At 38.8% G+C, this 26533-nt stretch overlaps 2 protein-coding genes across 2 annotated transcripts; both read left to right on the top strand.

The window, feature by feature from the left end:
* LOC306828187 (vitellogenin-2-like) lies at positions 1 to 8894 on the top strand. The gene is made up of 32 exons (XM_079350487.1): positions 1 to 299; positions 424 to 675; positions 1061 to 1222; positions 1313 to 1461; positions 1547 to 1697; positions 1794 to 1951; positions 2028 to 2193; positions 2284 to 2409; positions 2503 to 2721; positions 2880 to 3097; positions 3185 to 3282; positions 3365 to 3489; positions 3969 to 4070; positions 4188 to 4307; positions 4400 to 4586; positions 4670 to 4763; positions 4854 to 5039; positions 5125 to 5233; positions 5316 to 5532; positions 5614 to 6026; positions 6115 to 6156; positions 6242 to 6310; positions 6415 to 6621; positions 6728 to 6870; positions 6950 to 7088; positions 7187 to 7316; positions 7411 to 7594; positions 7699 to 7793; positions 7908 to 8002; positions 8123 to 8288; positions 8411 to 8572; positions 8681 to 8894. The coding sequence occupies exons 1-32, from the start codon at positions 114 to 116 to the stop codon at positions 8791 to 8793; spliced, it is 4983 nt and encodes a 1660-aa protein (XP_079206613.1). The 5' UTR covers positions 1 to 113; the 3' UTR covers positions 8794 to 8894.
* Positions 8895 to 17045: 8151 nt separating this feature from the next.
* Positions 17046 to 25985, top strand: LOC306828185 (vitellogenin-like). The gene is made up of 34 exons (XM_079350482.1): positions 17046 to 17077; positions 17587 to 17607; positions 17834 to 17985; positions 18069 to 18320; positions 18399 to 18554; positions 18644 to 18792; positions 18894 to 19044; positions 19134 to 19291; positions 19371 to 19536; positions 19616 to 19741; positions 19823 to 20041; positions 20129 to 20346; positions 20430 to 20527; positions 20607 to 20731; positions 20827 to 20928; positions 21039 to 21158; positions 21242 to 21428; positions 21678 to 21771; positions 21846 to 22031; positions 22131 to 22272; positions 22359 to 22569; positions 22659 to 22993; positions 23095 to 23121; positions 23228 to 23281; positions 23396 to 23602; positions 23697 to 23839; positions 23927 to 24062; positions 24148 to 24271; positions 24379 to 24559; positions 24658 to 24752; positions 24938 to 25032; positions 25227 to 25392; positions 25550 to 25711; positions 25810 to 25985. Exons 3-34 carry the CDS (start codon positions 17881 to 17883, stop codon positions 25914 to 25916), a joined length of 4797 nt encoding a protein of 1598 aa, XP_079206608.1. The 5' UTR covers positions 17046 to 17077; positions 17587 to 17607; positions 17834 to 17880; the 3' UTR covers positions 25917 to 25985.
* The last annotated feature ends 548 nt before the right edge of the window (positions 25986 to 26533 follow it).

Here is a 26533-nt window from a genome sequence, read left to right on the forward strand (position 1 = left end):
TCCTTCTTTAAAAAAAAAAAAAAAAAAAAACAGATCCAAAAAAAAAAAAAAATGCAACTTTTTTGATAAACAATGTTTATGGTTTAAAGTTTTAGAATTGTATTGCTATACTAATGCAACCACTATACTATTTTACTGTCTATCCAGTACCAGAGTTTGCTTCTGGAAAAGCCTACGTGTATAAATATGAAGCATTGCTCTTGGGCGGACTGCCTGAGGAAGGTCTGGCACGTGCTGGAGTGAAAATCCGTAGCAAAGTCTTGATCAGTGTAGCAGCTGCCAACACCTTTGTGCTGAAGGTGAGGCCTTTAAAATGCACAATTTAATGTAACAAAGAAAAACTGACCAAGCTAAACAATTCTCCATATGGATTGTAAACAATTAAGTTTTAAAGTGTCTTCAAGCTGTTACTGTTTTGTATAGCTTGCAGACCCTGAAATCTTGGAGTACAGTGGCATCTGGCCAAAAGATGATTTCATCCCTGCCACCAAGCTCACCACTGCCCTGGCCGCTCAGCTCTTGACCCCAATCAAGTTTGAGTATGCCAATGGTGTTGTGGGCCAAGTGTTTGCACCGGCTGGCGTCTCTACAAGTGTTCTGAATATCTTCAGGGGAATCCTTAACATCTTCCAGCTGAACATCAAGAAGACTCAGAATGTCTATGAGCTGCAAGAGGTTTGTTTGTTTGTTTGTTTTATTTTGGAAATCTGTCTATCTATCTATCTATCTATCTATCTATCTATCTATCTATCTATCTATCTATCTATCTATCTATCTATCTATCTATCTATCTATCTATCTATCTATCTATCTATCTATCTATCTATCTATCTATCGATCGATCTATCGATCTATCGATCTTAGGTCTTTTTGAGATAATGTTCTTTGAGTATTTTTTTGAAACTGTATACTGTGCTTTGTTGTTTAATCTGACTCGGTATAAACAATTGTCGTGTGTATGGTCCCCCCCAAAAAATCATTTTTTTTTAGAAATTAAGCAATGTTATACTAAAAATGTAATATGACTGAACAAATACTGCACCTGTATCTTGTGAACTAGCCTGGAACTCAGGGTGTGTGCAAGACCCACTATGTCATCAGTGAGGACCAAAAGGCTGAACGCGTCATGCTGACTAAGACCAAGGATCTCAGCCAATGCCAAGAGAGAATCATTAAGGACATTGGCCTGGCTTACACAGAGAAATGTGTGGAGTGCAAGGCTGTAAGTAAAATGTTTTAAAAAAATTCTCTTTAACACATCTCCCTCCTGGACTCTGCTGTTGTGATTATAATGTTGGATCTGTCAATGCAGACTGGAAATACTCTGAAGGGAACAAATGCTTTCAACTACATCATGAAGCCAACAGCTACAGGTGCCCTGATTATGAAGGCAACTTCCACAGAGCTCATCCAGTTCTCACCTTTAAACATCTTGAATGGTGCTGCCCAGATGGAATCCAAGTATGTGATTTAAATTCAAAATAAGAGTCCAAAAGCTATGTTTGGAGACAATGCACAGTGATGTAGAGTTTATATTTTTTCACAGACAGACCCTGACCTTGCTGGATATTGAGAAGATTCCAGTGGAGCCCATCAAAACTGAATATCTGCCCAGTGGATCCCTGCAGTACGAGTTTGGCAGCGAGCTCCTTCAAATACCCATCCAGCTTTTGAGGATCACTAATGCTGAGGCTCAGGTATTCCTGGACATATTCCCTCATTGTCAGATCTCTGCTAAATGCATCTTGTAGCAACAAAATTTAATTAAAAATGTTTTGTTTTGTTCCTGGCAGATTGTTGAGATTCTGAACCACTTGGTGACCTACAATGTTGCCAAGGTCCATGAAGATGCTCCTCTGAAGTACATCGAGCTCATCCAGCTGCTGCGTGTGGCCACATATGAGACTATTGAGGCCCTCTGGACTCAGTTCAAAGCAAGACCTGATTACAGGTCACTGCAACATTCAGAAACAACTTTGAAAGTGCATGCTATGGGTAAATACTTACATGTACGTTTCTCTTTTCAGGCACTGGATCCTGAATGCTATCCCTGCAATTGGTTCTCACACAGCTCTGAAGTTCTTGAAGGAAAAGTTCATGGCTGATGAGCTGACTATCGTTGAAACCGTTCCTTTTTTGCTGTCGTCTGTGCACATGGTGACAGCCGACATGGAAGCAATCAAGATAGCTGAGGCAAGTCAATGTTTTAAATATTTCTTAAGCAACTGTCATTATGTCAAGACTTAGATGTATGATCAGTTACTCACTTTACCCACTCCTTAGGGACTGACCATGGAGCCCAAGATCCTGAAAAACCCAGTGCTGCGGGAGATTGCCATGCTGGGCTATGGCACCCTGGTTTCTAAATACTGTACAGAACATCCAACCTGCTCAGCTGAACTTGTTAGGGTATGTTTCTTTTTTTTTTCTTTTTTTTTTTTGTAAAACTGAAATTCAGTTCCAAAATTTGAATAAAAAAAAAAAAATCTGTTCCTCCCACAGCCTGTCCATGAACTTGTTGTCCAGGCTGTTGCTAAAGGCGAAATTGAGGAGCTTTCTGTTGCTCTAAAAGTTCTTGGTAATGCTGGACACCCTGCCAGCCTTAAGCCAATCATGAAGCTCTTGCCTGGCTTCGGCAGTGCTGCTGCTAGTCTGCCACTTAAGGTTCAAATTGTTGCACTTATGGCCCTGAGGAACATCGCTAAGAAGGAGCCCAAGCTGGTGAGACCACATATTCAGATAACTTTCCTGTTTTGGTAGATGCACATTATTATTATTATTATTATTGTTATTATTATTATTATTATTATTATTATTATTATTATTATTATTATTATCATCATCATTATTTATTTACAATATTCATCTTTGGGCAATAGATCCAGGATATGGCTATTCAGCTGTTTATGGACAAGGCCCACCCTACAGAGCTGCGTACAGCTGCTGCTCTTGTGCTGTTTGAGACCAAGCTGCCAATGGGTTTGGTGACTACTTTGGCTGATGCCCTTTTGAATGAAAAAAATCTCCAGGTCACCAGCTTTGTCTACTCATACATGAAGTCCATGACCAAGAGCACTGCTCCTGACTTTGCCTCTGTGTAAGAACAGGAGTTGTATTCCCTTTTGCAGTTCTAAACTGTTTTGACAAGCATTTAAAATCTCATAATAAAATGTTCTAATTTCAGTGCTGCTGCTTGTAATGTTGCTGTGAAGATCCTAAGCCCCAAACTCGACAGACTGGGCTACCGCTTCAGCAAAGCTCTCTATATTGATGCATACACAAGTAAGTGCATGAGAAATTTGTTATCATTTTGATCAAACATTTCACGTCAAATATTCATATTAAACAATCTTTAAAATTGCAGATCCCTGGATGATAGGTGCTGCTGCAAGCGCTTTTTACATTAATGATGCTGCGACTCTTTTGCCAAAGGCCGCTCTGGCCAAAGCTCGCACCTACTTCGCAGGAGCTTATGCTGATGTGTTGGAGGTAGGGCTGTCAGTTTTACCATGTTGATTGCGTGATGTGATTAAGGTTCAAAATTAATGCATTACAATTTTTCTATTGCATGTTTTTTTGTAAGTAAGAAAAGTTCATGTATATAGCACTTTTCACAGACATTAGCCAAAGTGCTTTACAAAGACACACATGAGGTAAAAGTAGTAATAATGCAGCTAGAATTACCACAGTAGTAATAACAAGAACAACAACAAGAGCACATAGAAAGTGTGCAGTGTCTCCCTTACCGTCCAATTCTCTTTTACTTTTTGATCCATAACAAGTTCTTTAAGTTAAAGTTGTAACATTTGATCTACCAGAAATGTGTTATTCTATTTCAAAATAAAAGCATATTTGTATCCAAACAGACATAATTTAAATTATAGCTATCATACCTTAATAACTACTAGAAACAATGGAAGTATCTCACATTTTGTTGTTCAACTTAGTTTTTTTCATTCTTTTTTCAGCTTGGTGTGAGAACTGAGGGAGTCCAGGAGGCCATTTTCAAACATCATGAGATTCCTGAAAACGCCGACAGGATCACTAAGATGAAAGCAGTTATGAGGGCTGTAAGTTTAAGTGATCATTAATAAGTTTAAGAAACACCTGGTACTATATTTATTTCACTGTTCATAACTGTATGTTTTATTGTCACTGTTTTCCTTTTTATTTTTTTATTCACTAAGTTTTCTGAATGGAGAGCTGATCCTTCAAGCAAGCCCCTGGTCTCTGTGTATGTGAAATTCTTCGGACAGGAAATTGCATTTGCCAACATCGACAAAGCCCTTATTGAACAGATAATTCAGGTACAGCCTGTTGCAGACAAAAATGACCACTATGTTTTTATTGCACTGTGCATTTAATATCTGATGTCACATAAGCAACTTTGCATTTCAAGCTTGCCAATGGACCAGCTATTGAGTCATACGGAAGGAAAGTTTTGGATGGTCTGTTGTCCGGTTTTGCCTTGCATTATGCCAAACCAATGCTGGTTGCTGAGGTTCGTCGTATTCTTCCAACCAGTGCTGGTCTGCCCATGGAGCTAAGTTTCTACACTGCTGCAGTAGCTGCTGCATCTGTTGAATGTAAGGTCTACGGCTGTAACTTTACATTTGTTGATTTTTGGCAATTGTTTATGATGCTATAACGTTGTCATTTTTTTAAATAGTTGAAGCAGCGGTAACACCACCTCTGCCTGAGAACTTCCACCCTGCACAGCTTCTGAAGTCTGATATCAACATGAGAGCTGCCATTTCCCCAAGGTGATCCAGACGTTTCTTCTCACTAGTTCAACTAAGAAATGTATAATTTGGGTGATCACTTCTAAACGTATTGTTCTGTGTTCTTTTCAGTTTTTCCTTGCATACATATGGAGTTATGGGAGTAAACACTGCCTTCCTTCAGGCCACTTTGCTGTCAAGAGCCAAAGTCCAAACAATCATTCCTGCGAAGATAGAAGCAAGAGTTGACTTGATTAAGGGCAATTTCAAGCTTCAGTTCCTGCCTGTTCAAGGCATCGATAAAGTTGCATCTGCACTGTATGTGTTCAGCCTTGTCAATGCCTAATATGCACCATCCAATTAAAATATGTTTCATCAAACTTATTTTCACTTTTTCCAACAGTGTTGAGACTCTTGCTGTAGTAAGAAATGTGGAAGACCTTGCAGCAGCCAAATTCACACCGATTATTCCCGCTGAAGTTCCAGAGCTGTCCTCTCTGGCTAGTGGGATGGTGGGTTCGGTTCCTGTACAATTTTTTTCCCCAACGTCTACCTGTTCTGAATTATGTGCTGACATCTGTTGTGGTTTTACAGTCAGAATCTTCTGAAATCATACCTTCAGACCTACCAAGGAAAATTGCGAGCCAACTTAAACTCCTCAAGGCTTTCCAGAAGAAAATGTGTGGTGTAATTGAAACCTTTGGAATCAAGGCATGCACTGAGATTGAATCTCACAATGCCGCCTTCATCAAACAGTGCCCACTCTATGCCATGATTGGAAAGCACGCTGCCTTCGTTGAGGTTTCTCCAGGCAAGTGATGAGGACGGCATTTATTAATGAGTGAGAGGTTTAAAAAAAATAGAATGTATTTATTTATTTATTTGTTTGCAGCTACTGGACCAGTTATTGAGAGGATTGAAATTGAGATTCAGGTTGGGGATAAAGCAGCAGAGAAGATCATCAAAGTTTTCAATCTGAGTGAGGAAGACGACATTGTTGAGGACAAGAATATCCTGATGAAACTCAACAAAATCCTGGTTCCTGGTGTGAAGAACATCACTGCCACTTCTTCCAGCTCCAGCAGCTCCAGGTCTGTCAATTGTCCCTCAAGTAGCTACCGTTCAATTATCTATTATGTATCAACATCTAAGTACTCTACCTCTTCCTCTCGCCGCTTGACTGTTGACCTTGTTGCTTCCATTCGTAGAAGGATGAAGAGCAGCTCCAGCAGCTCCTCCAGCAGCCGTTCATCAAGCAGCCGGTCCCGCAGCTCCAGCTCATCAAGATCCAGCACCTTGTCCAAGGTAAGAAAACTTTTGAACCCTTTTGAACATAGTAGAAACAGTGAACCCAAAAGTATTGTGTGGGAATTAAATCATGTTTCTATTGCAGCAACTGAATCAGATGAATTTTACCAAGAACCATATTCACCAGGTAATTTTACAGATTGAAGAGCATTGGACTGCCACATCATGCACTCTGTTTATTCAAGCTGAATGTATTCTGTCTTTGTTTGCAGCATGCTCTCTCCACATCCCGTGCTAACAGCAAGAGCAGTGCCTACAGTTTTGAAGCCATCTTCAAAAAGGTAAGCTTTCAACTAAGCCATTTTTTTTTTTAAATTATTCAGTGAAAATAAAAATTGGAAAGTTAAATTATTATCAATTCTCAAACTGCTCTTCACTCTTTTAGGCCAAGTACCTGGCAAGTGAAGTCTCTCCCACTGTGACCATTCTTGTTCGTGCTGTTAGAGCCGACAAAAAGGCTCAGGGATACCAGCTCACAGCCTACTTTGACAAAGCTTCTTCCAGACTTCAAATCATTATTGCTAACTTGGCGGAGAACGACCACTATAGGATCTGTGCTGATGGTGTGATGCTTAGCCACGAAAAGCTAATGGTACAAACTTGAGAGAATTATTATCATTTTTTTTTTTTTTTTCAAAAAACAGTTTTCAGAATTGTGTGTGAGGTTTGATATTTGACTCTGGTTCAATTTCTCTTAGGCTAAAATTGCATGGGGCATTGAGTGCAAACCATACCAGACCGAGATCACAGCTGAGACTGGTATGGTGGATAAAAAGCCTGCATTCCGCATTAAGCTGACCTGGGATAAACTTCCCGAGAGCATGAAACGCTACGCAAAGGAGTAATGTCACAAACTGATTTAATTTTCAATCTGACATTTATCAAATACTTTACATAACCTTAACCTTTTGTCTATCTAGGCTCTCTGAGTACGTCTTCCACATCGCTAACGAGACAGGACTGACCCTGGAAAAGGTCAAGAACATTCCAAACCAGATCAGGCTGAGTGTTGCTGTTGCTTCTGAAAAAAGCGTGAATGTTGTGCTGAAAACACCAAGGGTGAGGTTTTGTTGCAGATTTTCTTCAACAGAAAAAAACATTAGTGGCATTTTTGTTAACTACATTGTCACTCCTAATAACCATTACTTATCTTTTAGAGAACCATCTCTAAACTTAATATAACTCTCCCGATTTATCTGCCAATTGGAGACACTGCTGTTGAGCTGGAATCTTACCAGGGTAACTGGACTGACAAGATTTCTTACATGATCACCAAGGCTCATTCAGGTGAAACACTTTTAAGGAACAGTTTTTAAAGTAATGAATCCATTACTTTAAGTTATTTGTTTTTTAACTCATTACTCTTTCTTTCTGACCCCAGCTGAGTGTACCATGGTCAACGACACACTGGTCACATTCAACAAGAGGAAGTTCAAGAATGAGATGCCCAACTCTTGCTACCAGGTTTTGGCTCAAGATTGCACCTCTGACCTTAAATTCATTGTTCTTCTGAAGAGGGATCATATACAGGAACAGAACCAGATCAATGTGAAGATAAACGATTTGTAAGAAGAACTGCTACTTCATTTATGAGAAATGGAAAAAGAATCTGAATCTGAAAATCCAGAAATTAAAATTAACACAACGAGCACATCTATGTTTTCAACAGGGACGTGGACATGTATCTGAGGGACAATGTTGTCATGGCGAAGATCAATGGAGTAGAATTTCCAATCAGAAACCTGCCATATTGGCATCCCGAAGGTTTTTCATTGAATTAATTCAATATCAAATGAAAGTGCATTTATTTTGTTGAATGTTAAAATGAGATATATAATTATGCACATACATATATATATATGTTTTTTGTCATATCAGGCAACATTCAAATCATACAGAGAGATCAGGGAATTGCACTCTATGCTCCAAAACATGGTCTTCAGGAGGTCTACTTTGATCTGAACTCATGGAAGGTGATATGATTATTCTAGCTGTGTTTCACAGATTCGGTATTGATTTAAATGTAGATTCCTTTTTCTAAAAACTTCTAAAAAGCATTTAAAATTGCTAAGACTAATGGGTTATTTTTTTAGGTTCAAGTTGTAGACTGGATGAGAGGACAGACCTGTGGACTCTGTGGAAAGGCTGACGGTGAAATCAGACAGGAGTATCGCACACCAAGCACACGCCTGACAAAGAATGCGATTAGCTTCGCTCATTCCTGGGCTATGCCTGGAAAGAGCTGCAGGGATAGCTCTGGTAAATATTTTATTGACCCCTCCACCTATATCTTTAAGCATTCACACTATTCCCATTTCGATGATGATGATGATATGTATGTGTGTGTATAATTACTTGCCTATTTTTTCGTCCATTTCTAGAGTGTTACATGAAGCTTGAATCTGTGAAATTGGATAAGCAGGTCATTCTCCATGGAGAGGAGTCCAAATGCTACTCTGTTGAGCCTGTACTGCGCTGCCTGCCCGGCTGCATGCCTATCAGGACCACCACTGTCACTATTGGATACCACTGCTTGCCTGTTGGTAAGTTTACAAAAAATCACAACAAGCTGAAAAAAGATGGAACGTAATTAATCTGTCTTGTTTTTTGTTTACATTGCCAAACTTCTTTACAATCTTCTCTTGTTGCAGATACAACCCTGAACCGATCTGAAGGTATGAGCGGCATCTTTGAGAAGAGCATTGATCTGAGAGAAACCGCCGAAGCCCACCTAGCCTGTCGCTGCACTTCTCAGTGTGTTTAATTTCATTTTGTGCTGTTCTTCCATGTTGTATTCTTAATTTTATTCAAGCATTGTTATCAACTGTGTTTGAACTGTACATTGAAATAAAATACAGAGGCATATGAAGCATGTTTAGTCTTAAATTCTTGCAGCAGCTAAATATCAATAAAACAAAACATAATTGATTCATACAGAAAAGTTCTTACACTCTGGTAATCAAGTATAATGGACATAAGCTGAAATATAAGAAAGCACAAACAGAATCTAATGGACATGCACGATTGGAGAGATGTCAGAGTGACAGAGCTGGCCTCAGCAGATGGTCTGGAGCTGTTGGGGGGATTCGGGGCCTTTCTTAAGGTCACCCGGCAGTGTTCCGAAGGTGGTCTGGCAGCTCTCATCGGGACTTGAACCGCCGATCCACCAGTTCCCTACCCAAGTCACCAACAAACACAACATCAAGACTTAACAGACATACATGTATGAATAAATATAGCTGCAACATTAGCTGTCCTGCAGTCCTGTTGCCCAGCGTTAGCATGGGACTTCAGACCACCAGGAGACTGAACTTGTCAGCAGCCCCTCGACACTAGCTCCAGGCATTCCCTGGATGCAGTGACAGAAAACCCACTAACTGATGTGGAGGCACTTTCTTTTGGAATGTTTATTTCAGAATACCTTATTCTATTATATTGAACCCTTTCTTTGACCAGGCAATTAATCCATTAAGTTCAAAATATTTTTCTCAGGGGTGACCTGGCCAAGAGGACAGCGGCACAGGTCATAATAAATATTACATGATTAATTAAGTTCACGAACAATAAGTTAAGGGCAACAACAATTAAAATGTGCAAATTGGTTCGCAAATAAAGTGAAAAAGTTGTCATGACAGATTACAATTCAGAAACACAGTCACAATTTTTGTCATTTAAAGGCCCCATATTACACCCTTTTGGGGGTATATATCTGATTCTAATTTAGATATATCTAACCATTGTGTCTACTAAAGTACGTTTACAATCGCTAATGTTAAAAAAAAGTGTCGGTTTTCTATCTACTGCTGCTCCATGCAGGCTCCCCACGTAAGCCAAGTCTGATCTGATTGGTAAACCAATCTGCTCGTTCCCAGATATGTCCTTCCCCTTTTACCATATTGGGAACGCTACAGTCAGTCCGAAGGGAGCTTGTGCTTGCTACAATGAGCCAATGGACTTGGATCAGTGACGTCTTTGTCTTGTGATGTCAGGCCACACATTTTCAATGGGGGGGGGGGGCTAGGGACCGTTTTGTGGAGCTAGTGCTTCTGCTAACAGGAGGACGTTGGAGAAGCTGCGTTTCCGCAGACTTTGAATGTGACTAAACATGCACACCTGTAAAAGGGTCAGTGACAAACAAGGGTTGGCAAGATGAGAAATTCAAAAACTTTTTTAAATTCTGTTTTAAAAGCATTTATCAGGTCTGTCAAAATGTACAGTTTGTGTTCATGTTGGTTTCATGCCATTTGAAATCACATTTGTACCATTTTTTTTTTACAAAAATCACACGGAATGTGCCTGAAAATGTCAAATGGTGTAACTGAAAAAGAATGATACATTTTAAATATTTAATCCACCTAGAATGCATATAAATGCAGCCATAAAAATAATTAATAAATAAATTAAAAATTAAAAGAAAATAAATTTGATAAGGATTACATCCAAATATAAATTTCAGGCTTTTTTTAAATACATTGAGTGGGACATATACTGTAATCATCCTTTGTGTTCTCAATAATCTTTGACAAATTATGTAAAAAAAGTTTAAAAACATGTTATTGCACTGCAATAGAGGGTTACTTTATATTCCACATTAATTTTTCTGTATATTTGAATATTTTCATGAAAAATACTGGTAACGCCAATTGACACTAACCAGTTACACCACCTGACTATGTTGCTTTTATAGTCAAAGGTCACTGTTTCTTGAAAAAATTGACACTAAAAGCATGACAGAAGAATGACAGTCAAATGAATTCAAGTTTAAATTAACTTTATTTTTTTTCAGTGTAGAAAAACATTTGACAAGAACCAGCGAAGCTCTTTAGTTTAAAAGAGACAAAAAAGTGAGTGAGAGAGAGAGAGAGAGAGAGAGAGAGAGAGAGAGAGAGAGAGAGAGAGAGAGTGCATAACTTTGTGTGTGTTAGAGTGAGAGAATAAGAACTTACTTTATTTCATTGTAGAAAAACATCTGACAAGAATCATCAGGTTGAACTCATTACCTCTAGAGATTTTACATAAAAACGTGTAAAACATCTTCAAGGTGTGTGTGTGTGTGTGTGTGTGTGTGTGTGTGTGTGTGTGTGTGTGTGTGTGTGTGTGCAAGGATCATATGGTTGAACTCATTACTTCTATTGTGATTTTAGCAAAGAAATATATCAAACAACTAACACATCTGACAATCAAAAACTGTGTGTGTGTGAGTGAGAGAGAGCGAGAGAGTGTGAATGAAGGTAAAAACAGAAGGGGGATTGAATCAGAGAGAAGGGTTGGACCTTGTGTTTAGTGCCATGTACGTTTTTTTCTAGTGAAGTGTTTCAGAGAGGAGTATGCCAGTGTGACAGAACTTCTGAATCTTAAAGTTCAGGCAGTGTGTTCTTGGAAGTGTTTCCAGTTTGATCAGGATGGTCTAGATGCTGAATCTGCTGATGTGTTCATAGATGGTAGAGTTAAGTTGAGAACATCAACAAGCACCCTTTTCTTTTCTCTGAAGTTTCTCTGGTATTCTTGCCACTTTTCCCCTCATCTTCTCCTGCTTTTTTTAAAAAGCTCGGCTACTGGTGTATTTTTATTCGTTCTCTCTCTCTTTCTCCTATGATAACTATGAATCAAACAGAAAAATTAAAACAATTACCATACTTGTAAAAACAGTTTCCTTCTTTTATTTCCACTGGCTAACTCTTTCAAAACACCTAAATAACTACATCATTCTGACTTTAACACTGTGTGAGTGTGTGTGTGTGTGTGTGTGTGTGTGTGTGCCACCTTACATGTCTTTTGGCAAGGTAATTGGCCCTTGCTGTGTGCTCTGTGCCGAGCCATTTTTTCTTCGCTTGAAAGTGGCATCTGTTGGAGGGAAAGAGGTATTATGTTGTATTAATTATGAAATAGCAGAAAATTTAATAAATTGTGTTTTACAGATGTAGTTTATAATTGTTGACTAACATTTATCTGTTCATGTTCAAAGGTGGCACTGTACACCTACTTAATTCTTCTACATTGTTAAATTAATAATTAATACTTTACACTTCAAAATAGTTCTACATAGTAAATAGTTCATATTACAACATACACCAGCATCATAAACTACTGATATTTGATAAAACTGGCCTCTAACAGAGAGGTTTGTAATAGGAGTCAAATGGTGTAACCGGTTACACCATTTGACATTTCAATTTATAATCAAATTTGACATTATTATTAGGCATTATTATGGACACATATGTACATACACAGGCTTTGTGTGAATATTTCAAACATAACTTTTAAAGTAAATACTCATTTTTATAATTATGAAGAGTAATAAACGTTTTCCTGGGGTCATACGTGTAACCATAAGCATACCTGACTGTACCCCAAAAATGTAGAACTATCTCAAATTTGAAAGAGAGTTACTAACCTTGGCACAGGCAGTTAGTCTTAGCAGGGGTCCTTCTCTGTGATGTCATTTCCTGTCACATTGTCTTCTTGCATCATATTACCAAAATGGCTCCTTGAATGGTGGTTACACCACCTTGACACTTCAGGACTTTGACTTGACGGACAAAATTGGCCAAATAAAATAATATTTTGAACAACTGTGTTTTATTACTTTTATTTACTATTAAATAAATCTAGTGCAAGATTATGCCAAACTAGTTGTTAGCATGTTTTTTTGAAAATGTTAACCTTTTTAAGCAAGTTAAACTATTTCATATGAAGTTTTTAGGGTTACACCACATGACATTTTTGCCATTATCCCCCAAATATTCTCTCAAAATATATTAAAACCATATATTTTAAACAAGGTCTTCAAAAAAGGAATGTATGCAATTAATATGTAAGTTTATTTTAAAATTTCAACCTTTTTAAATGTAAGTAAATCACATGGACACAAAAAAATAAGTGTCACGTCATTGACCCAAAAACACACTAAAGAGCATATAAAACAATAAAATCCATAATATGGGGGCTTTAAGATAGTAGTAAAGTAAAGAAGTAAAATAAAGTCTGCCAGTTTCAATTCATTCTGGATAAAGTTCTATGCAGAGAGGGATACAAAACAAAACGCTCCTTTTCCAAGCTCAGTTAAGACACTAGGAACAGACAATTGCAAAACATCACAGGTATAGCTTTTTGAGGGTATGAACATAAATAAAAAGGAACTAAACCCAGAAGGGCTTTATAAATAAGTCTCAGCAATGTATACATGCACACCTTCAAGCATAGTCCATCAGATTTGTACAGGTTACAGTGATGAGTAAGTCGTCTACAACCATTAACTCATCACAGTGACATGGTGTCCAATGACTGCAAGCGTTTGAAGTCTGAAGGAAAAGAAGGATTCATTTCTTACACTAAGTCCCTTATTTTATCTTGCATGTTACTGTATCAGCACTGCTCCTTCAGCGACAGGCTCCGCCAACCTTTTATATTAAGGAGAGATGCCGCAAGCTCTTCCCTCCTGCTGCAGTCAGACTGTTCAACCAAGGTTTCTCACAAGTTGATCACAATACCGGTTCACTCCTACCTCTTGTGCAATAATATTATATATAAAACATGATATAATATTATATCATGTAACATAAATAACGTACTACTACAATACTATTTGCATTCGAACAACATATGGAATCTTTTGTGCAATAACATGTTCATCATTATGTACACTGTGTGCATGATAGTGTTTCTTTGTCTACAGACTTACATTTAGTTACAACTACAGCTCTTTTGCTGGCTTTTTAACAATTGGATTTACATTTTATTTTATTAAATTGTGCCCTGTGTTTTTCTTTTGTTGGCTATCCTGCTCTTTGCTGCTGTAACACTGTACATTTCTTTGTTCCTTGACCCTGACTCTTTGGGCATGACAAATATGGGAGACATACCATTTGAAAGAACAGCAAAAGTAATTTATTGAACAGACATCAAATAATTAAATGATCAACTATTTTGTTTTAATGAAATACTTATTTAACCAGAAGAACAACAGTAACAGTAAGTTTTGTGACTGTGTTTCAAAGTGAAGACTGTGGCTTTCAGCACTTTTCACATGAATACAATAAGACAAGTATGAGGAAAGCAGGTTAAGCATAGCCTCATAAATAAGGACATGCCAATGAGTTTGAGTTTCTACGCTTAGACAATGCAGGCAAGGTCGTATTTTAACCTTCTCAAAATATAGCGCAAGGGAGAGAGAGAAGTGTTGTTGGGGAAAACAGCTGCTCATGTCAGCGTTACCGCTCCCTCTGGAACAGGCCTGAGTTACCCCTCTTTCTCGGGTTTGAGTGACCTCCTCTGCTGAAACAGAAAACCTAGAGTTTCCCTCATTTTAGGGTTAAGTGACTCAGGGCCAGATTTACTAAGATCTCAATTAAAGAGTACTAAATTGCGGGTTCACCGCAAAAGTTTGCACGTTTGGCTTGTGGGCGTTTTGCGGGTGATTTACTAAGAACATTTGCGTGAATGACGTCAGGTGCAAACCTTGTGGAGGCGGTAGTATTTCTGTCAGGCTTTTGCGCGTTCTACTGGTTTACGTCACAGAGAGTTTGGACGACTGCTGGGAAAGCTGGACGACTGCAGGCGCAAAATAGGTATTAGTTAGAGGCAAATGAACGTCCAGTTTTTTTCAAGTAATAGCATATTGTAACGGTTCATGTTGTAAAGTCAGTAGTTGATAATGTGTTCATAATTCCGATTATGTGGAGAGTCAGTGAATGCACCAGCGAGAACGTGCTGAGCGGCTGGATGAGAGAACGCGGGGTGAGAGAGTTGGATTGTTGCAGCAACTTATGTGTTGTTCTCTGCTGTAAACGGCGTGGTCACGGCCGACAGTGACCGGGTTATTAAAAGCTGTTATTTGAACACTCTCGTCGTCCTTTAACGTCCGGACGTTTATATACAATATAAATGTGAATATAACAAAATTAAAAAGTGGCTTATAACAAAGCCTTTTTAAATTGAACACGGTCCTCAGAAGCTGGTCAGCGCTGTGTCTGATCGGACATAAATTTCATGGCAACAGGTACTGAAGTTGGGGTTACAAGCATGGTGAGACCCCCGTTCAAGCGTCCCACAGCGCAGCAGCAGGGGAGGGGGCTGCAGAGTGAAGAGACGAGCGCGCTCTGGAGAAGCGTAACCCGAGAAAATGAAATGCCCAGTTTAAAATGTAACGTTGGCGAGAAGAGGGAAATAGGACGACATTAGTGTCAATGTTGAAATTCTTTAGAATGCAGACGCTGTGAATGTTCAGTTACAGATCATGATCATGGCGTTTCTTTTAAACTATTATTGAAGCAAGATACAAAATAAATGCATAACTTTACATTTATTTTTTTCTGTCATTTAAACATGTTAACACGTCTTTTATTGTGCCTATGTCTCCTAACTGCAGCCTGCAGTGCGTAATACTGGGGCTCTTGGATTAGCACGTTCTTTTCAAAGGTGTTAAATTCAGACACCGTCACAACCACCGCAATTTTTGCCTGGCTTGGTAAATCACATTGCGTGTACTAACTTAACTTCTTTGCATGTTCTCCTCCCAGTATTTTGCGCACTTGAGCAGAAACGCCTCGTTTTGCATATTCATTAAGGCAAACGTACTAAATGAACAGTAAGTGTTGTTTTGCTCATATGAAAGACGCAATCCTCACTGCACGCTGTTAGTAGATCAGATAGCATGTTTTTTGCTGGAGGTATCAAGTTTGCACACGTTTTAATGCACGCAAACCTTTAGTAAATCTGGCCCTCAGTGTTTGCAGAAAACCTGCTTACTGGAACAGACCCCCAAATCAGCAAAGCGCTGTATAGGGCAACAGGGCCTTGATTATATAGCCTGGGAGCAACAGGCCCAGGTGCTGAAGCCAGAGCTTCTGTAGGAAGTCGCTCTAAGTGTATGTGTTCAATAACAGCCCTTGAATGAGTAAATAAATCATGCTGGTTGGAGTGTGTGAGCAGATGCTGCAAGTCCATGTGTCGTAGTTTTAAAGGCAAAATAATTTGCCAATGATAATTAGCTCTACTATTATTAAAATCTAATTAAGTTCAATCAATGAACAAAGACTGCAGCAGTTTATTCAAACCCACGTAACCCATAGGCTCAGGAGGCATTTTTTGAAAATAGAAAGAGCACAATTAGTATTTTATAAAAATGAATAGAATAAACTTGTTTTTTGGCAAATCGTGACTAAAAATGTCCATGTCTCAGTTGGGATTCAACACAAATGTCATAACAGCAGTGGTCATGCTGACCGCAACAAACAAAGTGAGTAAACAGCCATAGTCATGGTGCCCTCTTGTGTGAACAATGACACTGCAGTCAAGGAAATTAAACAACTTCATCATTTTCAATTCAATTAAAAAAAAACTTCATTTGTCCCTTGGGGGGACCAAACAGTGTCAACCAAAAATAAAGTGTCAAGATCTAAGTACAAAGTTAAAATACAAAATGACAAAGCTAGATACAAAAAAGAAGATAGAATTTGCTAAACTTACTCAGCAGAAATTCAATTGATGAGTTATGGCCTAAGGTCAGTCAATTTAATACATCTCCTTTTTCATTTAATCAAAATGAAAGGACATTAAACTTTGAGTCAATAGAGCTGTGCTTTTAATTCAAAGCCTATTCATTTCTTGTTTTATATGTGTCATTATATCAGTGTCATATAAGCAAAAAAGATACACCGCAAATGTACAACTTTCAAGCAAAGTTAAAATTCAAGAGTGAAATTACAGTTTGTTTTGAGTGTTGTTGAATAATAGTTTGAGACCCACAGTGGACATTTGGATGCTTAACCATTACATGGCATAATTGAAAAGAACAAGGTCAGGTGACCGTGAACTTTTTATCCATTGATACATGTCCTGTCACCCTCTCCTATCCAACCCAGTTTTTTTTATTTATTTTTTTTTTATCTAAAAGGCGCTGTAACCTTCCAATCAAACAGACTGGAGAAAAAAAGAAGCCCCCCCCCAAAAAAAAATCTTTTTAAAAGGCTGCCCATGACTGGAGAGAGTCACAGCAACATCAGCCATGAGAGTTGTCGTACTTGCCCTGGCTTTGGCCTTTGCTGGTAAGCATGATTTTTGTTTTTCTGTGAAGCTGTAACTTTAGTAGAAATCAGCTTTTCTGGTTGAGGGGCAAAAGGAAACTATTGCGAGTACAAATATATATTTTGTTTAAATATGCAACTCTTGTAGAAGAATACAGGCTACCTGGTTGATGATTCCAATGAGCTTGTTTTTTTAAAGACAGATCATGATGAGAAAAAGTGGCTTTATTACCCTGTAAATTAAGAAAAACCCAGAGAATAATTTGATTACTGTAACTACACTTACAAACGTTTCATGGCATTTACAATTAACAAAGACTAAAAATGCAGTCTATCATTGCTTTAGGCAATACTACAAAATATATTGTCATTATTGTACATTTGACCATAGCTCACTTTTAAGTCTAAAGATGTTCAAACAGAACACTACTGCATTGAATTTTCTTGAACAAAAACTGAAAAATATTAAACCTGTTTAGTTTCACCATTTACTTCTGTTTTATTAATGAGTTTTTGTTTTTTCACATCAGCCGGACAGCCTCTTAACCTTGGTAAGTTCAGATGTTTATTACAATAACCAAAGACAGTAACTTTTTTTCATCAAAATTATAGTTGGACAAACATTGCATTGCAAACTTTTCCAATGTAATCTGAATGTCAACCTCTCTGTGAATTCCTACTATTGCATATACATTTTTGTTTATAGAATTAAAAGCATTACTCTGATTATGTAGAGGATAAAGAGGTCACTTCTCACTAAGTAAATTGTTCTTTCAGCGCCTGAATTTTCCCCGAGTAAGACTTACGTGTACAGATATGAGGCGATGCTCCTTAATGGCCTACCAGACGAAGGTCTGGCAAAGGCTGGACTTAATATCAGCAGCAAAGTTCTCATCAGTGCCGTAACTGAAAACATGTACATGCTGAAAGTAAGATCAAAGATAAATTCAGGCAATTTTTTGTTTTAAAATCCAAACTGCTCTGTTAGAAATTTCTTTTTTTTATCTCCTAGCTTGTTGACCCTGAACTCTTTGAGTTCAGTGGAGTCTGGAAGAAGGATCCTCTTATGCCAGCAACCAAGCTTACTACAGCCTTGGCTGCTCAGCTTATGACTCCCATCAAATTTGAGTATGCCAATGGTGTTGTTGGAAAAATGTTTGCTCCTGAGGGTATCTCAACCTTGGTGTTGAACCTCTATAGAGGTGTTTTGAATATCCTTCAGCTCAACGTCAAGAAGACACAGAACGTCTACGAAATGCAGGAGGTTTGTCTAAGATCCTTGATTAATGATTACAAATACATGAGTTAAATCTCAAGAGTAAATAGATGTTTTTCTTGTTAGGCTGGAGCTCAGGGTGTGTGCAAGACCCACTATGCCATCACTGAAGAGACTGATCGCATCATTTTGACAAAAACAAGGGATCTGAACCACTGTCAGGAGAAGATCATAAAGGACCTGGGGTTGGCATACACAGAAACATGCGTTAAGTGCCAGCAGGTAAGTTCAAATGCTCTTGGGTCATGAATACATCCGTGAAAGTAGAAAAATGTTTCATATTTAAACAACTATGTGTTTTGTTTTGACAGGACTCTAAAAACCTGAGAGGAACTACAGGATACAAATACACCTTGAAGGAACATAATACAGGCCTTCTGATCTTGAAAGCAGCAGTCAATGAGCTGATCCAGTTTTCACCCTTCTCTGAGAAGAATGGAGCTGCTCTGATGCAGACAACGTATGTCTATGACTAAAATGTCTAAATGTAAATGAAATGTATAAGGGGCATGGTTGAATTTAGAAGAACTGTTGATTCATTCTTTGAATATTTTTTTCAAGACAATCCTTGGTCTTCCTTGAGACTACGAAAGAACCTATTGCACCCATCCAGGCTCCGTATCTTCACCGTGGATCTCTGAAGTACGAATTCTCTACTGAGCTTCTTCAGACACCCATTCAGCTTATCAAGATAGACAATGCTCCCGCTCAGGTAGTGTTTTAGACTGTTTTAAAAGAAATAACAAAACTATGTGAATCTCTACAGAACTAAACGACTTACACTTCAATTCTGTGTTTTAGATTGCTGAGGTTCTGAAACACCTGGTCACCCACAATGTTGAGAAAGTCCATGAGGATGCCCCTCTGAAGTTTTTGGAACTCATTCAGCTCCTTCGTGCAGCCCATTATGCTGACCTGGAATTGCTCTGGAACAAGTACAAAACCATGCCTGTCTATAGGTGAGTTTGAACATCACTCAAATAAAATGCAAAATAACTGTATAAAAACAGACTCAATAATCACATTCGCATTTTGCAGACGGTGGATCTTGGATTCAATCCCTGCCACTGGGACTTCTACTGCTCTGAGATTCATCAAAGAGAATTTTGAAGCTGGTGACCTGACTGTTGTCGAAGTTACTCAGGCTTTGGTTGCGTCTATTCACATGGTGACAGCAAGCCCTGAGGTCATCAAGATGGTTGAGGTGAGTAAACAACAAAGTAATTCATTATTTTGGACTAAGAGCGGAGGTATGATGAATTTCTCATCTTTAATTCCTTTAGGCTCTGACAGTCAGCCCTAAAATTGTGGAAAATCCAGTTCTGCGTGAGATCGTCTTCCTTGGTTATGGTACTATGATTGCAAAATATTGCACCGATTTGCCTGTCTGCCCTGTCGAGCATATAAAGGTATTGGAACTTTAATGTCTTCACCAAACCCTGCTGCACATTTCCAAAAGACAAATAATAATATCTCACTTTCTCTAACAGCCCATCCAGGACCTCCTTGCAGAGGCTGTCACCAGAAGTGACACTATGGATATCATCCTGTTTGTGAAAGTTTTGGGTAATGCCGGTCTTCCTATTAGTGTGAAGCCAATCACAAAGATCCTGCCCATCCATGGCACAGCAGCTACATCTCTGCCCATGAGTGTCCACGCTGATGCTATCATGGCCCTGAGGAACATTGCCAAGAAGGAGCCCAGACTGGTCAGTCCTTAACACCAACAAGCACTTTAACTTATATTTGTTTTGATCATAACTCCTGACTAACTTTGCTTTGTCGTGTAAAAACAGATCCAAGAATTGGCACTTCAGCTCTACATGGACAAGGCTCTTCACCCAGAGCTTCGTATACTTGCATGCATTGTGCTGTTTGAGACTAGGCCTGCAGTAGGTTTGGTGACCACTCTTGCCAACATTGTGAAGACAGAGCAAAATCTGCAGGTGGCAAGCTTTACTTACTCTCACATGAAGTCCCTGTCCAGAAGCACTTCTTCTATCAATGCCTCAGTGTAAGTGCTGTCTCTGATCCTAATTCATCCTCAGATTATCTATTGTCTGCTTACTTAAGAGATATTTGATGTTTACATTACAGTGCAGCTGCTTGCAACATTGCAATCAAAATTTTGAGCCCAAAGCTGGACCGAATGAGTCTTCGTTTAAGCAAAGCCATGCACGTGGATATATACCACAGTAAGGGCAAATTTAAATTCATTTCAATCACTTAATTTTTTTCTGCAGCTTAAACTAACTCTATATCATCCAACTTTAGGTCCTCTGATGCTTGGCGCTGCTGCCAGTGCATTCTACATCAATGATGCTGCCACCATTCTGCCAAGGTCTGTTATTGCCAAGACCAGTGCCTACCTTGCTGGAGCAGCTGCTGATGTTCTGGAGGTAAAAGGAAATGAAAACTACCAGCCTCTGTGGCATGTCATTAATTTAATAATAGTGACATAATTTATTTCTTTTTTTAACATTTTGAATTCTAGGTTGGAGTAAGGACTGAGGGACTACAGGAAGCTCTTCTGAAAAACCCTCCACTTATTGACAATGTTGACAGGATCACCAAGATGAAACGTGTCATCAAAGCTGTGAGTTATGAATTTCCAGGAAGTTGCATATTGCCCGGATAGAAAAACAGTTTCTACGTTATAAATCACAGCAGGCTTTAAGTAACTTGGATTCTTGTTTCCTTTTCTAGCTTTCTCAGCTGAGGTCTCTTCCCTCCAGCACACCTCTGGCCTCTGTCTACGTCAAATTCTTTGGACAAGAAATTGCTTTTGCCAGCATTAACAAAGCCATGGTTGACCAGGCCATTGCGGTATGATTCCAACTGAAACTTTGCAACCACAAGTTTGTTTGTTTCTGGGAAAACTCAGTTTTTATTATTTTTTATCCTTACAGATTGCCACAGGTCCCTCTGTTCGGTCTCTTGGTTTAAGTGCTCTACAGGCTTTGCTGTCCGGTGCTTCCTTCAGCTATGCTAAGCCAATTCTGGCCACTGAGGTGAGGCGTATTATGCCCTCTGCTGCTGGTCTTCCAATGGAGCTGAGTCTTTACACTGCTGTAGTGGCTGCTGGAACTGTTACCGGTAAGCAGAAGCTAACATGCATCCCAAAGCAGCTTTTAACAAGTCAGACCTATCCTGCCATGTTACTTTATGTCAATCAAAACAATTGTGACTGCTATATCACATAATATTTTAAGAAATGCATCAGCATTACCAAGTTTAATTATTGAAAAAAACATTGTATAACATTATAGGGTATGGCTGAAATATATCAGCATTCAAGCACTAGTGGACAATTCATTGTGATACATTGGTTTATTGTCGTTATAGTCAAAGCAACCACAACACCAGCTCTGCAGGAACCCTTCCATATTTCTCACCTTCTGAAGACAGACATTCAGCTTGAGACTGAGATCAAACCAAGGTAAGTACAACACATTAAACTAAAATGACAAAGAAAACTTAATGAGATGTAACATAAATGCTCTCTCTTTCTAGCATTGCTGTGAACACTTTTGCTGTGATGGGTGTCAACACCGCCATAATCCAGGCTGCCCTGATATCAAGAGCTAAACTCACCTCCATCGTGCCCTCCAGAATTGTTGCAAAACTTGACATCAAGGAGGGCCACTTTAAGATTGAAGCTCTGCCTGTTGCTTTGCCTGAACATGTAGCAGCTGTGCAGTGAGCATGACTTTTTAACTCTATGTTCACCCTTAAAAACATCCACTTTTAAAAAGTACTATTCTTTAGAGCCTACTTGATTAAGTTCTTTTTTCACAGTGTTGAAACCCTGGCTGTGGCAAGAAATATAGAGGATCTATCTGCTGCAAAATTAACTCCCATCATCCCTGTCAACATCTTGCAGCCCATCTCAAGGGAGATGCTCTCATCTCAGATTGCTTCATCTGCTGTTGCTAGTTTTGTAAGCTTTAATAAGTAATCAGTATCATTCTGTACATTTTCAATCATGTACATGTAACACATGACTAATACGTCTTTAATTTTCAGCCAACATCCTCAGAGATCGTAGATGTGCCAGCTAGTGGAAAGCTTCTGAAACCCAAAACAGTTCGATTTGATAAGAAGTACTGTGTAGAGGCTAGTGCCATTGGACTCATGGGCTGTCTTAAAGTTGCAACTGACAATGCTGCTTTCTTGAGGAACATTGCCCTGTACAAACTGGCAGGAAAACACTCTATTGTTATTGATGTCAAACCAAGTAAGTATTAAGAACACAAAACTTGTGCATTATGTAGATGAAGTTTGCAAAGAGCAGATTTTAACAGCATTATTGATTCATAATTTCAGTTGTAGGTGGAGAAGTTGAGAGACTTGAAGTGGAGGGTATATTTGGACCAAAGGCTGCAGAAAAACTCATCAAACAGCTCACGCTGAGCGAGGAGGCAGCTATGGAAGCACAACCTCTTTTGATGAAACTCAAGAATATCCTAACTAATGGACTGAAGAACGGTAGCTTATCCTCTTCTAGCTCCAGCAGCTCTCACTCCAGCCTCAGTTCCAAGTCCTCTTCTTCTTCTTCAAGATCTTCATCTCAAGATAGCAACAGGTCCAGCTCTGCATCAAGCCTTGCATCTCTCTTTAGTGCTAGCTCAAGTTCATCTCGCTCCAGTGCTGTCTCAAAGGTCAGCACTTTTAAATGCCACATTCCTTTAAAGAATATATATGTACATGATAATAATAGTAAGCATGTAATGTGACAAAAAAATGTTTTTCCTCTTAACAGCGCGTGATGTATGAACACCAGTTCCAGGTAGGTCAGGAAATTATTCAATGATAATCTGATGTCAATTCTTTTACATTTATACCTGGAAGCTCTTTGGTGAAAGTTTTCAACACATACACGTTTTTTGTTGTAGGCTCTTAACACCCAAGTCACCTCAAGTGCTTCAAGCTTTGAGCAAATCCGCAAGGTGCATCATGACTATCCTTAATAAATACCATTACCTTTGTCAGATCCTGTCCCTGATGGGTTAGGAGGTTTACATGAATTTAACTTTAACTGACTGATCTTTTGTTTCCCACAGAACAAATATCTTGGAAATGATGTTGCTCCAATCTTCGCCATCTTCGTCCGTTCTATCAAAGCTGACAAAAAGGTGCTTGGATTAGAACTGGCCGTCTACACTGACAAACCAACCAGCAGAGTTCAGCTTGTTGTGGCTAATTTGGCAGCTGACAGCGACTGGAAACTCTGTGCTGATGGGGTTTTGAATAGCATCCACAAAGTCACAGTAAGAAACTGTATAATCTATATTTAAGAACTAAGAACACAATACAAAAAAAACCTTATGGTGGGTTCTATTCACATTTATTCTCTCTCGAAAGGCTAACATTGGCTGGGGAGCACAATGCATGCAGTATAACACTTCAATCACTGCTGAGGCAGGTCTTGTTGGAACAAACCCCGCAGCTCGCGTCAAAGTTTCCTGGAACGAGCTACCTTCTGCCTTAACATACTACGCAAAGAAGTATGCAATATCATAAGCCCTACATTCAGCTTTCTCTGATGTCTTTTGTACGATGTGAAATGTCTAATATTTCTAAATTCTTTAAAGGGCTTACGACAACATTCCCGAGTACCTGCCCACTGGTATTATTAAAGAAAAGGATAACAACCCTGCCAAGCAGCTCTCATTCACTGTGGTTGCAACATCAGAGAAGACCCTTGACTTTATCTTGAAATCACCAACAGTATGTATAATTTGGTAGTTTTCCCCAAATTTTAAATAACTTTTTTTTTAAACTGATATTAACAACTGTGAATTATTGTCTGCAGCGCACTGGCTATAGGTTGGCTGTGCGTCTTCCAATCACTCTGCCCCTTGCGGAAATCAAAGGTCTCACCCCCTTCGATGACGTTGTCGATAAAATCCACTTCTTGTTTGCCAAGGCAGTCGCTGGTAATGTATCACTACATTATACCTCTGTTGTTGTTTTTTAAGAATAAGAAAAGTATAGACAATTACCGTTTGTGTGCCAAAGATAGTAACTTTTTTTTTCTCTCCAGATGAATGTGTTTTTGCAAAAGAAACTTTGACCACATTCAACAAGAGAAAATACAAGAATGAGATGCCATTGTCTTGTTACCAAGTTCTGGCCCAGGACTGCACCCAAGAGCTGAAGTTTATGGTTCTGCTCAAGAAGGATCACATCGAACAGAACCATATCAATGTGAAGATTGAAGACATGTGTGTTTCCATTATGAATACAGATACAACTGGGTATTTTTTTTTCATTGTGTTGTTGACAAAACAAACAAAACACCTTTTTATTTCTGCACATGCAGTGATATTGACCTGTACCCAAAGAACAATGAGGTGATCGTGAAGGTCAACGGAATGGAAATCCCGACCAACAGCCTACCTTACCAGCATCCAACAGGTTTTGATACAATGTCATCCTTCCCTAAAATCTTGTACTGTATTGATAACTTGTGTAATTCAAAAGTATTGAAAACTGCCCATCAGTGTCTTAATACTCCAAAGTTTAGATATTTTTTACATAGTGGGGAAATTTTAATTGGCTTTTAGCAATTATAATTATATTATAATACAATTTTTCTACAGCTAAAATCCAGATCAGGCAAAATGCTGAAGGCATCTCTGTGTATGCTCCAAGCCAAGGTCTGCAAGAAGTCTTCTTTGCCAAGGATACATGGAAGGTAAATGCTACATTTACAATGAAATAAAATAAAAAAATACACAACATTTTAATAACATGTTCAGGGTCAGTGCCCAAATCCTTTTTATGCTCAACTGTAGCAGAAAAAGATAAAGGACCGTTTAGACATCTGACAATTTTGACAGAAACTGTAGATGTGATCGTCTGGAATTTCCCATTTGATTTATCACACAGGTTAAAGTGGTGGACTGGATGAAGGGACAGACCTGTGGACTCTGCGGAAGTGCTGATGGAGAAGTCAGACAGGAGTACCGCACACCCAGTGGACGTCTGACCAAGAGTGCAGTCAGCTTTGCTCATTCCTGGATTCTGCCAGCAGAGAGCTGCAGGGACACCAATGGTGAGACAAAATAAATTTTCAAATTAGTTTTAAAACATTACTCCTTCACTTCATTATTTTGTCCCATCTCTCTACATCTGACGATATGATTTTAAAATGTAATGATGCACTGTTTTCATCAATAACTCCCTTGTAAATATCTATAAATTGCTTACAGAGTGCCGTATGAAGCATGAATCTGTACAGCTTGAGAAGACAGTTACCGTCCTTGGCGAGGAATCCAGATGCTTCTCTGTTGAACCAGTTCTCCGTTGTCTCCCTGGTTGCTTCCCTGTTAAGACCACCTCTGTCACTGTTGGCTACCACTGTCTGGCTGTTGGTGAGTCTACAACAAATCACAACCCTTTCAAGTTCAAGAATACGAAAATGTGAGGAAAGCAGAATTTCATGATTGCTTTGCTCTCTTTACATGTGCAGATTCTTCCGTCCCCGAGAACTTGAGCAGCATCTACGATAAAAGCGTGGACTTGAGGGAAGTAGCTGAAGCCCACTTGGCCTGTAGCTGCACATCTCAGTGTGCTTAGAAAGAATTTTTCTTGTCAGTCATCATTTTAATGCATTGAATGTGCTTTTGAATAAACAGCATCTCAAACTACTCACATTCTCAATCTTCTTTTTTATACCACCAGAGCATTTAATCTGTAGTTAAACTACATTCAGGCGTCTTTTAACTTTAAGTATCTGTGTACGTTTTCATGCAAGCTAGTCTTCTTGATGACAGCAGAAACCTACCGGATATAGTATTCCATTCCAATAAGGTGAACCTCTGCTTGATTGAGCAACGAACACCGCTGGTTTCTGTTAGCAGGTGTTCTCCATATTGTTACTGAATGTATTTGTGAATGGCTTCAAACTCTTGAGAAAGTCATCATTTCTGTAACGGTTTTTTAAAGACTCAGGCAATTGGTTGAGTATGGGTATGCGTTCTCCAGTGTCATTTCATTTAAATGTATTCCAACAACAAATTATGGCAAACAATAAAAAATAAAATATAACTTGTGCACAATATCTTTCAAATTAATAACAGTAATTCCAGTACAGTACAGCTGTAACACTAGCGAGGCTTTTAAGTACAAAAAACAACAACAATCAATTAACTAAAGCTATTTCTGACAGGACTTACCTCTGCCTTGTTGACATT

Source organism: Symphodus melops (genome assembly GCF_947650265.1).
Source record: "Symphodus melops genome assembly, chromosome: 8".
Classification (NCBI taxonomy): Eukaryota; Metazoa; Chordata; class Actinopteri; order Labriformes; family Labridae; genus Symphodus; species Symphodus melops.